At 40.8% G+C, this 13,659-nt stretch overlaps 1 protein-coding gene across 1 annotated transcript in view; it reads right to left on the bottom strand.

Moving 5' to 3' along the window:
* EGFLAM (EGF like, fibronectin type III and laminin G domains) overlaps window positions 1–13,659 on the bottom strand; it is a 188,323-nt gene that overhangs the window by 88,749 nt on the left and 85,915 nt on the right. The window contains exons 4-5 of the mRNA XM_055139954.1: window positions 12,816–12,933; window positions 11,048–11,183 (exon numbers count right to left, since the gene is read on the bottom strand). Of these exons, the coding sequence (XP_054995929.1) occupies window positions 11,048–11,183; window positions 12,816–12,933 (254 nt within the window). The remainder of the gene's footprint in view (window positions 1–11,047; window positions 11,184–12,815; window positions 12,934–13,659) is intronic.

The following is a 13,659-nucleotide window of genomic DNA, read 5'->3' as shown; positions in this document are numbered from 1 at the left end:
GGAGAGAAATGTCTGAAACCACTAAATAATCAGTTAAAACAAATAGATTGGGATTTTTTTGGCCTTCAGCTTTCAGCCTTCTTCTTTATGAATTAGTTCAATCCAACCCAAAGACAAGCAGATGGATAGGATGGGGTAATATAATCTCCAAGCACACAGCGTGCAGGTGGGGCCACAAAAGAGCACAACTCTCAGAGTTTACAAACAGCTCCCATAGCTCTTGCACACAAATTCAATTTATGTCAACTCCCATCAATCTGACCAGGGATGAAATCAGGAAGGATCACAGTAGCAGGAAGTGATGCTTCATAGAATCAATCTGCAGACTTGCAAATCAAACTTTTTTAAAAAATGCAGAAAGTCACTTTCATTGGAGCCTGAGTGGAGGAATAGAAATGGATACCAGAATTTCTGAGCCCAAACACTAGTCTGGAAAATGGTTCTTCCATTAAAAAATTCAAAGTAAGGGAAAAGACTTAAAAAGCTTATCTATCAAGGGGGAGGGTTAGGTGAGGGAGAAAACTTGAGGACATTGGTGGAAGAACTTGGGCACATGGGTGGTGGAATTGGTGTTGGGACATTTCTTGAAATTCAGCTATGAATAACTTTATAAATCATGGTACCATAATAAAAAAATTTAAGTTTTAAGAAAAAAATGAAAAAGGAAAAGAAAGAGGGGCTGGAGTGATGGAGTGATAGCATAGCGGGTAGGGCGTTTGCCTTGTATGCGGCCAACCCAGGTTCAATTCCCAGCATCCCATGTGGTCCCCCAGCACTGCTATGAGTAATTCCTGAGTGCAGAGCCAGGAGTAACCCCTGTGCATCGCTGGGAGTGACCCAAAAAGCAAAACTTTAACATTAGTCTTGCACATTTAGGTATTGTTTGAAATCTTCCCACATACCAGTATAACTATAATGATAAGAAAACAAAAACAATGCATAACTTTAGGTCACAAGAGAGGAAAGGAGGCGCATGTAGATATCCATGCAGTTTGGTCTAATTTTTATTTTTGCAGTTGGTGAGTTAGGATTTTGGTTTCTATTGTGGCCTCTGAGTTTCATTGTAAAGGAAATGATAGATTCGTTTCATTAACATCCTGCGCAAGGGTAATAATGCAGTTCCATTTTCACATGGTTGGGTGAAAGAAAAGAATCAACATTTAAGCCAATTGTCCGTGAGCCTCTCTTTCACGTACTGAATAGCTGTTTTTTTCAGCTTCATAACTATTCCCAGGTAAGCACTGCAATCACCTCTACTTTACTTTTTCTTCCCCCTCTGAACATGGAAGTCACAGAGACGTTAACAAGTGTGCATGCCAGCCTCAAGATAGGAGTTGGCATTTTCTGCTTTCAGTCCCAGACTGTAGCCAAATGTTCACAGCACTGATCTGAAGTGTGGAGTCCATAGAGAGGAGCTGATGAGGGTAGGAAAACAGATGTTGAACGCTAGAACTGCAAGTGTCCTGAGAGCTGCCAGGAAATAGTGCAGAATTACCTAACTTAGTTGAGATAGAACAGGAAAGGCTTCCTTAAGAGAAAGGATACTTAGACTACTTAAGCAGAGGTCCTGAAGGTTAAACAGAGCTAGTTTGGGGGAAACTCAGAACACTCAAGAAAAAAAAAAAAAACAACAAATTACAATGATTCACTACAAAAAATAAATAAAAATAAATTAAATAAATTAGGGTTAAAAAATATGTAAATGTCCTGGCAACTAGCACATAGGCTTCCATCCAGGAAAGCAAATGTTTCTATGCATATCAGATTATATATATTGAAGTTATGATAGCAATGATTTGTATAGTTTACATTCATCAAGCACTTATTGAGTGCAAGGTGCTATTCTATGCATTTTATGAGCATAATCTCATTTAATCTTACAACAATTTATAAGCTATGCAAGATACCATCTCTATCCTTGAGTCTGAGGCAGAGGGATGCTTAAAAATATCCACCTAACAACACTGAAGGAGAGTCCCTTTCTCTCCATATCCATGCCAGCACTGGTTGCTCTTATTCTTTTGGATGTGTGCCAGTCTCTGTGGTTTTAAATGATATCTCATTGTGGTTTTGATTTGCATCTCCCTGAAGATGTGTGATGTAGAGGATATTTTCATGTGCCTTTTGACCAGTTGAATCTCTTCTTTGAGAAAGTTTTCGTTGTTTATTTATTCTCTCCATTTTTTGATGGGGTTGAATGTTTTTTTCTTGTAAAGTTTAATCAGTAGTTTGTATATATTTGATACTAACAGGTGTGAACGCTGACTGGTCCAGCCTTTTTGGAAAACAATATAGACATTCCTCAAAAGACCAGAACTTGAGCTCCCATTTGACCCAGCAATACCAAATCTGGGAATATACCCTGGGGGTCCAAAAACTCACAGCTAAACATTATCTGCACTCCTATGTTCACAGCAGCACTATTCACAATAGCCAGTATCTGAAAACAGCCTAAGTGCCCAAGAACAGAAGAATGGATAAAGAAACTATGGCACATCTACACCATGGGATACTATGCAGCTATTGGGAAAAATGAAGTCATGAAATTTGTTTATAAATGGATGGACTTGGAGAATATCATGCTGTGAAATGAGTCAGAAACAGAGAGACATATATAGAATGACTGCACTCATTTGTGGTGTATATATATATGTGTATATGTATATATATATATAAATATTTGAAGACTAATATCTACAGCCAGGGAAAACAGGAGCTAGGTGGTCAATATTTGTAATCAACCACAAGTGTGTGTGGGGTGGGGGGGTAGGTAAGATAGAGAAGGAGTCAGTATGACGATAATAGCTAGAAATGATCACACTGACAAGAACTGAGTTTTAAAAATAAGTTAAGGGATATACTGGATAACCTTTCAGTATCTGTGTTACAAACCACAAAGCCCAAACGGGGGGAAGGAGGGGAGAGAGACAGACAAAGAGACAGACAGAGACACAGAGAGAGAGAGAGAGAGAGAGAGAGAGAGAGAGAGAGAGAGAGAGAGAGAGAGAGAGGAAAAGTGCCTGCAATAGAGACAGACTGGGGTGGGGTGGGGGAGTGATGGGAGAGAAACTGGGCACCTGGTGCTGGGAAACATACCCTGGTGGAGGGATTGGTGACCGAACACTGTATGACTGAAATCTAATCCTGAGCAGATTTGTAAGGGTCTATCTCACAGTGATTCAGTAGGAAAAATCTTTTAAAAACATCTGCTTAAGAGGATTCAAAAGTGTGTGGACATATGTAGAATTTAAATGATTTAGCACCACAACATGAACATGAAATCACTAGTCTATACAGCCTGCCCTTTGTCAGGAGATTAGAAAACCAGAGTCACCAGCTTTATTTTACACGTAAGGAAGCTGGGAATTGGAGTTAAGCCACTAGTCCCAAGATTAGAGGTCTGTGTCTCAGATTATATCTTCTGATTCCACACTTGGACCAATCTGAGAAATGTTCCCAAGTTTTATTCTGAATGAGAAACTTCTTTAAATATGCACACTCCATTCCCTTGACTATGAGTCAAATCACATCATCCTTTAGAACTATTCAAGGAAAATCCATAATCTGTTCAGCTCCATTCTGAAACCCAGACTCGATCTTCATTCCAGCAACCGTCTTTTCACAGTCACCTTCCAGGGGAAACTAACTAAACTTATTTGTTACTTATAGATTAAGAAGGGGGATGCAATGGGATAGAGGGGCAGGTGCCTTTTGACAAAAATATCAATTTATGAAATAATTTTGCAAATCCAATCAGGTGTGCAAGACCTTGAAATTCTCGAGCGAAACCAATAGGGGAGCATTTGCAAGCAGCTTAAAAGCAGCCCTGAGTAAAGAGGAATATGGCAAGTCTTGCTATGGAAAACATTTATAAGGACCAGATAAGGGATGCAAAAGGGATAAGAGGGAGGCATCACCCTTTCTCATTTATTAATACCTCTGAATTGGACCAAGGTTTGAAGATCAACATTTCTTTATCAGTGGCCCTAAAACACACACCAGTGAACTTTAAACTTTCACATGGACCCAAAATAACCTAGTGAAGGAATTTTTTAAAATTGAAAACAGCCATTGAAACATACTTGAATCTACCCTTTCCAGAAATTGACAACACAATTCTCTAAAGCAATTTTAACTAATCAAATTATATCTTTATATAAAAAACCCCTACAGATAAGTTTTTTTTTTAAAAAAAGACTATTTTTTATATTTAACAACCTGGTAGATTAACATGCATGAAACATGACTTCCCAAGTGAACCGTGAGAGGAAAAGAATATTTTCCCTAGGTCTTTGGTTTCTATTGCCATTGTAGCATAGATATTTTTTGCTTATGAAAAAGGGGCTTGCCCTGGGGAAATTCTTAGGCAGAAGAAGGAAAGTTTCTCAGATATTTATAGCCTAAACATTTCAACCATAGGTAGCTATATTTATGCTTAGCTCTTATTTTAATAAATACTAGGCATTTCTGCCAGCAAAGAACTTTTTAGTATCACTTTGAAAAAGAAATATTCTCCTTCACCTCAAGTGGATGGGTTTTCTGTTTAGAAAAATTAGGTAACAAGAAAAGAGGGAGACATCACCATTTCTCATTTATTAGTATCTCTGATTTTTTTTAACACCAATATGTTGTAGTCTAGAGGCTTACTTGGAATGTGCATTTTCAAGTCTTTTCTACATTGATTAAAATTTTACTGTTAGCAGGAAGCTAATGTGCAGCCAGTAGGCCAACTTTGGGTGGAAGATCATAAAAATTTCTTCCCTCTTAATGCTTTCTCTTACCTGAGCCTGAAGTCAAGCAGACTCTCTCTTACAAGATTCAAGACTCCCCGAATCTCACCTCTGCCTGCCTAGGGTTATTGGGGGAAGTAGAACTGGGCAAGGAAACAGGAGCAAACCAGCAGTCATTAGCTTCGTGTTCTAGTCTGCTTTCTCAGGTTAATTTTTTTTATTATTCAGCTGAATATTTAAAATCATTTCATACTTTAAAAAACACACTACCTGGGGCTGGAGTGATAGCACAGCGGGTAGGGCGTTTGCCTTGAACGCGGCTGACCCGGGTTCAAATCCCAGCATTCCATATGGTCCCCTGAGCACCGCCAGTGGTAATTCCTGAGTGCATGAGGCAGGAGTGACCCCTGTGCATCGCTGAGTGTGACCCAAAAAGCAAAAAAAGAAAAAAAAAACAAACAAACCCCCCCACTATCTTTGGTACATTATTCATTTGGCATACGAGCATCAAATGTATAAGAACCTACCAAGGCAGTGGGTTAAAAGACCCTCATCATCTCACAGAGACAGTTCATATAGGGAGCTGAAATCTGAAGACATTGCCTGGTGATAAACTGATTTCTCCAGCATCTATCCTGACCAGCAGACAGCCTGCCTCTGAGCTCTTGCCACTTGGGCTCCCAAGGGGACGCCTGCCAGGTGCTTCTGAACACAGGAGGTAGCAGAGCAAAAGGAATTCAAGAATTAAAAAGATCTCTTTGGGGGAAAACAGAGTAACTGAGGAACCCCAACCACTGCCCTCACCCCCACCCTGAGATCATTCACACCAATTCAAGTTTAAGATTTGGATTCCAGGAAAGTTCTCTTTAAACCCATATCCTTGGTCCTCACCTGTAAGGAGATAAACTCAGATGTTTACAAACAAAGGTGGGGATTCATTTTACAGGCAAACATTAAGTAACCAACAGGGAAAGCTCTTTCTTGAACCTCCGAAAACAGCAGCTTCCTGTGGCCTCAGTCTGCAGAAGGGATCCATGTTTCCATCTCAGAAGGGAGACATGTTTCCAGCCCAGACACAAATGGGATGGGGGTTTTTGTAAACTGAGTCATAGGCTGAAAGTTAGAAGATTCCAATTCTAATCAGAATATATTATTGGTCCAATCTATTATTGGTCCCCAATGAGACATTTTGAAGCTGAACAAAGCAACCTGAGCAATTGAGAATCAGTTTCTTTGTAAACAAAGAAGTGGTGCAGGGCTGAAGAGAAAGCAGAGGGTGAAGGGGCTTGCCTTGCAGCCTACAGTTTAGGCTTGATCTGCAACACCTCATAAGGCCCCTCAAGCACTGCCAGGGATCACTCCTGAACAGAGAGCAAGGAATAGTCTCTGAGAGCTATTGGGTATGGTCCCCCCCCCAACAAAACAATATATAAAAAGGGAAATGTATGAGAGTAGGTTGGTGAGGGGAGGGGGAACAAGGCATATTGGATGTCTACTGGGTGTAAACTGTAACACTGTAGCACTGTCGTTCCATTGTTCATCGATTTGCTTGAGCAGGCACCAGTAACGTCTCCATTATAAGACTTGTTGTTACTGTTTTTGACATATGGAATATGCCATGGGTAGGTTGCCAGGCTTTGCCGTGAGGGCAGAATTCCCTCAGTAGCTTGCCGGGCTCTTTGGGAGGAATGAAGGAATAGAACCTGGGTCGGCTGCGTGCAAGACTCTACCCATTATGCTAAACACTTTATGAAAATCTTGAGCAACAATAGTACCATGATGGACATACTGGCTTGATAATAATGATGGGAACATAGACGCTCTGACCAAAATATGTACTCTGAAAGACAAAATAAAGGCAATTTTTAGGTTGGCCACACCCAGCTGTGCTCAGAGCTTATTCCTGGCTCTGCATTCAGAAGTCAGTCCTGACAGTGCTCAGGAGGCCATATAGGATGTTGGGGATTGAACCCAGTTTGGCCGCATGCAAAGCAAGCACCTTACCACTGTACTATCTCTACAGGCCCAAAGTAAAATTCTCTCTCTCTCTCTTTTTTTTTTTTTGCTTTTTGGGTCACACCCGGCGATGCACAGGGGTTATTCCTGGTTTATGCATTCAGGAATTACTCCTGGTGGTGCTCGAGGGACCATATGGGATGCTGGGAATCGAACCCGGGTCGGCCGCGTGCAAGGCAAATAAATGCCCTACCCGCTATGCTATCACTCCAGCCCCTCAAAGTAAAATCTTAAGATGAACTGGAAGCAGGACTTACATTCTCCATTTTAACAGGTTCCATTTGATTCTCCAAGATGGCTAAAAACCTTAAATTTGAAACTAGCTTTAGATGGGTGTAACATTCGAAAATATTTATACATAAACATTTAAGGCCTGAGTCAAATGTTAGGAGTAGCTGTAAAAGTGAAAATGTGCTTTTGCTGTGGACATATTATAATTACTAAATGTCGGTATAATACCTATCATACCTTGTACTTGTATAGAATTTTTATATCTAAAAGCTTTTTCTCATATGTGATTTCATGTGTTCTTCCTAACCAGACACTTGGAGCTTGGAAATAGTTATCACCAGTGTTTGTACAGATGAGAACACTGCATGCAGTGTCTCTGGGGCCCTAGTCACCTCCCTGTGTTCCCATTCTGAACACAGCAGCAGCTGGGGTGTAGAGAATTCCGTGTGAACTGGGACTCTCCCCAAGGAGCCAGCATCCAACCTTAAGCACTGGGACATGCTGAGCTCATGTCACTCCTTCCTCTACCCCAGGACCCCTGTCCTTAAACCAGTCACAGAGACTCTAGAAATGTAGGAATTATACAGCATGGCAACCCTAGCCCCATCAACAAAGAACATAAGCCTATAGGTAGTTAGCTTATTTTTTTTTTATAGGCAGATTAGAGAGGCATACTGTACACTTCAGAGAGATCACAAATGGAATCAAGCCTCCGAGGCTCTCTCTAGAGCTAGTAGAAGTGCTTTACATAACATGCAGTTACATGGCATTTTCTCTGTCTCACACTTGCTACTCACTTTTTCTTATTTATTCCAACAAAAGAAAGCTTGTACCAAATCCTTCTCAGGCTCTGCCTTAGGAGATCAAAAGCCTTGAGACCTCACGAGAAGTGTCTCTCCTAGGGCAACCTCTCCCAGAACTTCTGGCTCTAAATTCAATGAAAATTTTAGATGTTCTACCTATTATAATACATACATGTTAGAAAATCAAGATTTCTATACCTTATGTGCATGTCAGACTTAAAACAAATTTTAAATATCTATTATTTAGCATATTATTAGTAATAAATGACTCAGTACCTTCACTGGGAGATTCCACAGATGATATTCTAGATGCCATTGAAAAAATATCAGTTTTCAAAAAGTGTTATCACATTTGGCTTTCTGGTATTAAACAAGTAAATGACCCATGTGAAGGTTCAGTCCTAGTTTTATGGAAGAAAAGGTAAGTTTTGAAGACTTCCCTGTGTTGCACTTTTAGACACAATTGGAATCAGTATCTTAATTTTTCTTCTTCATGCATACTCCAGGGTGTACCTACCAAATTAGTCCAAACAACAAGATTGTAAACTATGCTCAATGAAAACTTTTAATCTGTGTTGGTGCTAAGCCAGGATATTAGGATGAGCCTTTGGATGCTGCCCTGCAAGCAGGAAGCAGAACTGAGGCCCCACTTCTCACTAAGTGGGCAAGCTAAAAACTTGTGAGTCCGATGATCTAGAGGAGTACAACATGCTCTCATACACCCGCCTAGTCATACACTATCTTCGCAGTACAAGGCAGCAGTTCCCCCCAGCCCCCGCTTACATATCCTTAATCTGGATTGGCCTTCAAGTATCAGTATAATCCTTCAAGTATCAGTATCATTATGAGCCTTCTCTTTGGCCTATGTGTAACCAACCACAAGAATGTGGGATTACGTCAATATTTAGAACCTACGTGTCCAGTTCCATATCTTCCTCTGGCGTTTTTAATTATAACAACATAGCTTTGACAGCATAGCTTTGATAAGACGATGTATACCCTGATGTTCCTTTGACGAATGCTCATTCTATAACTCTCTGTACTCTCGTTAGTGAGTCTTTGTGATAAAGTCATTAGGATGTAACTGATAAAAAATAGAATAAAAGGAGGCGTCTGGCAGTTGCTCTTTGCCTTGAGCCAGAACGAGCCTTGGCCTTCCATGCTCTCTACATTCCTCTCGCGTGTTTTATCTCCATGCTCCTGACCGAAAGAATATTTATGCAACAAATCTGGAACTTAAGAATGCAGAGTACATGTTTTCCTTCTCTTCCTTGTTCTTCCACTGGCTTATAATTTTAATTTGAGGAAGAAAACCCTTTACTCTCAATCCATGTAGTCTGAGTCTGATTCTGATGAACCCACCATTTCTTAGCTACAGAGTTCAGAATGTGACCTGAGTCCATTCAGGCCAATTAAGGATTTTCATCCCTGGTCACAGTGATTGGTTAAGATATATGAGGAACTTGATTCTGACCAATGAGAATGACTGTTGAAACTCTAATTTGGCTTCAGAGAAAAAGCCAATTTTTTCAGTGAGGAGTCAAGATGGCACACTGAAGGTCTCAAGGGACCACAAGTCATCTTGCTTTCTTATGGGAAGAGACATCCTGGAAAGAAAGCCCACAGAGGGGAAAACATCAAAGATTAACTAACTGCCCAGCTGACATGGATTTAGTCTTCTCTGAATTGAGATTTTTCACTAGATTTTATAGTCAAAAGAACCAATGTATCACTCTCATATTCTTTTAAATTTCTGACTTTTGCAGTTCAACAAGTTCCATCTGAAACAAACTGAGCGCAAATATTCAAGAAAGTCCAGGCAGAATATTTCAGAAAACACAAATATCTTTTTTTCCACCAAGGATTCAGAAATTAAGAAACAGAAGCAGATTTCTTTGTTTCAGCTTCAGAGAGCTTTAGGAGTTAGGTGTTGAAGTAGTCACTTTATGAATGCATGAAGCAGCAGCCTCTTACAAAGTCCATCACTTTTAATGTAGAGATCATAAAACCCACGTTTACATGAATGAGATGCTTTCATTCAAAATCCAACCACCACTAGAACTGCTATGGAAAGAGTCATTTTCTTTAAAATTATATAGTAGCATTGAGAATGCATGTGTTTACATCTGTGTGATCTTAGAAGAACTTCTAATTACTCTTCTAATCTCTGATAAACTGAATAACAAGAACTGGGGAGTAGACAAAAGAATAGAGCTGAAACGAATCCACAGAACTTGCCCCATGGCAACACTGATATAAAGAAAATCAAAATTGTATTTGTTTTTAAATAGTTTTCTTCCCATCCCCTGAGAAAGGTCACTATCAAATATTTACTTCAAATATAATGCTTCCAAGCCAGGAATCCTGTTTTCAGAATAAAAGACAGAGAGTCTTGTTGACAATGGTGTTGCAAAAGTTTTCAGAGTTTAGGACAGTCTAACTTTGGAGGATAACAGTATAGGGGGACAGGTTTTCCACATGGTCCTTCTCCCACCTCTACCATCACCAACAAAGAAAGGAGAGGAGATGCTGGCCCAGGACAGTATATAAACATAGGCTTCACACCTCTGTCATCTCTTTTTTTTAATTATTATTTTTTTATTGAATCACCATGAGAAAAGTTACAAAGCTTTCAAGTTTAAGTCTCAGTCATACAATGATCAAACACCCATCCCTTCACCAGTGCACATGTCCCACCACCAAGAACCGCAGTTTGCCTCCCATCCCACCCCGCCCCCACCTGTGTGACTGATGATTTTCACTTTACTCTCTCTTTACTTTGATTACATTCAATATTTCAACAGGAAACTCACTATTATTATTTGGAATTTTCCCCCAACAATCAGACCTGTGGGAAAGGCATCATTTGATAATTTGTTTTCCATTGCTGAGAATAAAGAGCACATGAGGTCACGTGGCTGTGAGAGCAGCCACGCAGTTTTGGATTTCTGGCATTTCGTAATTAAGTCCAGAGAAATTTCTGCCAGAAATTTCTTCACTGCAAGCTCGTTCCTCTGTTTAGTGGGCTCTAAAAGATGGCGGTCATCATGGCACCGCTGCCTCCAAAAGGAAAGGCTGAGAGAGAAAAACCTTTCCCCCCAGGACAGCATAGGGCCATAGCTTTAGTTCACAGTCGAGAGACATTTCTGCAAGTCTGTCATCTCTTAAACATACATGCGGTTAACAGACACTCCCTCTAGTCCACTGTCAGGTTTGGAATAACTAAGGTCCACCCATTTGGGTTTTGAATGCAACATACAAACTTACCTGATGAATTCCACAAAATAGTACTCAATAGGGACACTTCCTTGACTAACTCCAGGTTTCCAAGATATAGCCACTTCAGTATCTGAGACCACAAGAATGTAGGGCTTTTGGGGTGCTACTGGAGGTCGGCAGGAATCTAAAACAGAAAATACAACAGAGTTGGCTTATGGTTTTTGGTGCTGCTTAACAACAACAAACAATAGGGGAAAAAAACAGAGCAAAAACATTTTCTTCAGCCTAAATAGCACCGTTAAGAACAAATTCATAATCCAAACTAAAGTCACACACAAACTATGAAAACATATTAACTATGAAGGCAATATATTTAACCTTCCATAGGTAGCATATGGAAGGTTAAAGATATTAACCTTCTTTGACCTTGTATAAAAGTTTGCATACCAGTATTAACATTTATCCATAAGGAAACATAAATCCTTAGCATCACTCCACTTGGTATTCTTTTTCTGTTGCTTTTGTTTGGGGGAGGTACATCCAATCATGCTTGGAGCTTACTCCTGGCTCTGTGGTCAGGGATCACTCCTGGGAGGCTCAGGGGATCAAATGAGATGCCAGAGATCAAACCCAAGTCAGCCATGTGCAAGACAAATGTGCTATCTCTCTGGCCCTGGTCAACTTGGCATTTTTATGTGTGTGTTTTCCTTCATGAACAGTATACTTAAACCATGCCCTCATATGAAAACATACAGGTGTTACCTCTCCAAGGCAACTGCTGTTTTTGAAATTCAGGCCAAATATAATTCTTTCTGAAACTCTCCCGAGCTCAAGAGTGAAAAAATGCTGCAAGGTTATCAGGGGGTGCAGACCTCCCATGAATAAAGATAGTTGCTTTAAAATACTGTTTGTGGGTGCCTCATGCACCCCCAGGAGTGATCCATGAGCACAGAGTCAGGAATAAACCCGAAGTACTTCCAGGCGCAGTCCCAAACACTTTGCTGCAAAAGTACTTCTTGTGGGACCAGGGAGTTAGTGCAGGGATTAGGATGCATTCCTTGCAGGTGTCCAACTTAGGTTTGACCCCTGCACTGCAGGGTCCTCTGACCTCAGCACTGCCATCTGTGGTCCTGGTGGTCCCAAGCAACTTTGCATCCTTGGCACTGAGCATGCAACCATCTGGCCCAGTGGGCGGAGAACCGGGGAAGTGGCACCTGAGTACCTTAGCACTGTTGCACTTCCCCTCTAAAATCTACAGAAAACAATTTTAATTATCATTTGTTCTCCCTCCACAATGAGTGCCCAGAGCAATGATGCTCTTGATTCCCGGTGCCTGGCATGAAGCCTCTTCCAGGAGCAATGTGCTGGCTTCCTTTTGCATATACATTTCTTTTCCCGCTTCCCTTCCTCACTGTCTCACTTTCAACTTCCCATCAGAGCTCCATATGCTGGTCATTTTCTCTGAAGAGTCTAACCTCACCCCTATATCTAGTCATCCTCTTTATACTCTTTCATGCATTCTGTAGGGAGAACTTCCCACATTTTCTTCCTTTGGCAGAGCTGGGCATTGAACCCACGTCTACCACTGAACTGAACTCCTCACCCCAGAACTTACCACCTTTGGCTGCATGTGAATTAGATAATGTTCTGACCTTCCTCACTTATTCTGAGAAGGCAAGGAAATTCTTGCTTTCTCACCTCTGATTTCCCAGAGTTCACAGTGCCTGGCACATAGGACTTGCTTATTGATAAAGGCTGCATGGAGGGAGGAATGACAGACACACTTCCGAATCATTAGTGAATCAAACCCATTTACCTTCATTCAAAGTGACAAAATATTGAGGAGAGCTCCGTGACCCAGTGCCCAGTGGGCTGTCAGCTGCTACAGTCACTAAATATTTCGTGCCTGGTTTCAGACCACCAATCACTTCCTCCTGTCAACAACGGAACAAGAAATCATCAACAAGCAGAACTTCTTCGGGGACAAACAATTTCTTTCTTTCTGCAGTGCTCAGGGGTTATTGCTGATCTGTGCTCAGGAAAAAACTCTGGTAGAGCTCAAGAGACCATATGCAGTGCCAGGAATTGAATCTGTGGGAGATGCTTCCACCATATGCAATGCAGCTGCCTTACTTCCTGTACTATTTCTCGAGACCCAAACCAGACAACTTCTATGAAGGTTGTATATGTATGTCAAACTATCTGTAAATTGCTAGGGATAGCCATTACTTTCACTAGGACTGACCAAAGTCGACAGTTTGCAAAGCATAAAACATTGTGACATATTGTCTGAGATGAAAGAATTCCCCCCCTTGCTTCTATCTTAAACAAGAATTATTCAGCCTATCAAATAGTGTTCCTCCTGGCTGAGCTGAATTCTCTGAACAGACCACAAGGCTGATAGAACATAAAGAGCATTCCTTTCCAGGGCTGGAATCCCTCAGTTCTTTCTTCCCATAGCAGATGTTCGCTACGGATGCTCAGAAACAGACTCCAGCAGTAAACCGAGGTCTTACTTTGTATCTATAAAGTAGGAACTTGAACTTTGGTCCTTACATTTTAGACTTTCCTTTCTTCTTTGGCGGTGTTGGGGATGGAACTCAGGTCTCAGGCATGTGCTTTACTGCTAAACTTCATTCCCAGTCACAGTTCTTATATTT

Source organism: Sorex araneus, chromosome 1 (genome assembly GCF_027595985.1).
Source record: "Sorex araneus isolate mSorAra2 chromosome 1, mSorAra2.pri, whole genome shotgun sequence".
In the NCBI taxonomy this organism is placed as follows: domain Eukaryota; kingdom Metazoa; phylum Chordata; class Mammalia; order Eulipotyphla; family Soricidae; genus Sorex; species Sorex araneus.
Note: the sequence above shows the minus strand (reverse complement) of the source record. Positions and strands in the feature narration are given on the sequence as shown.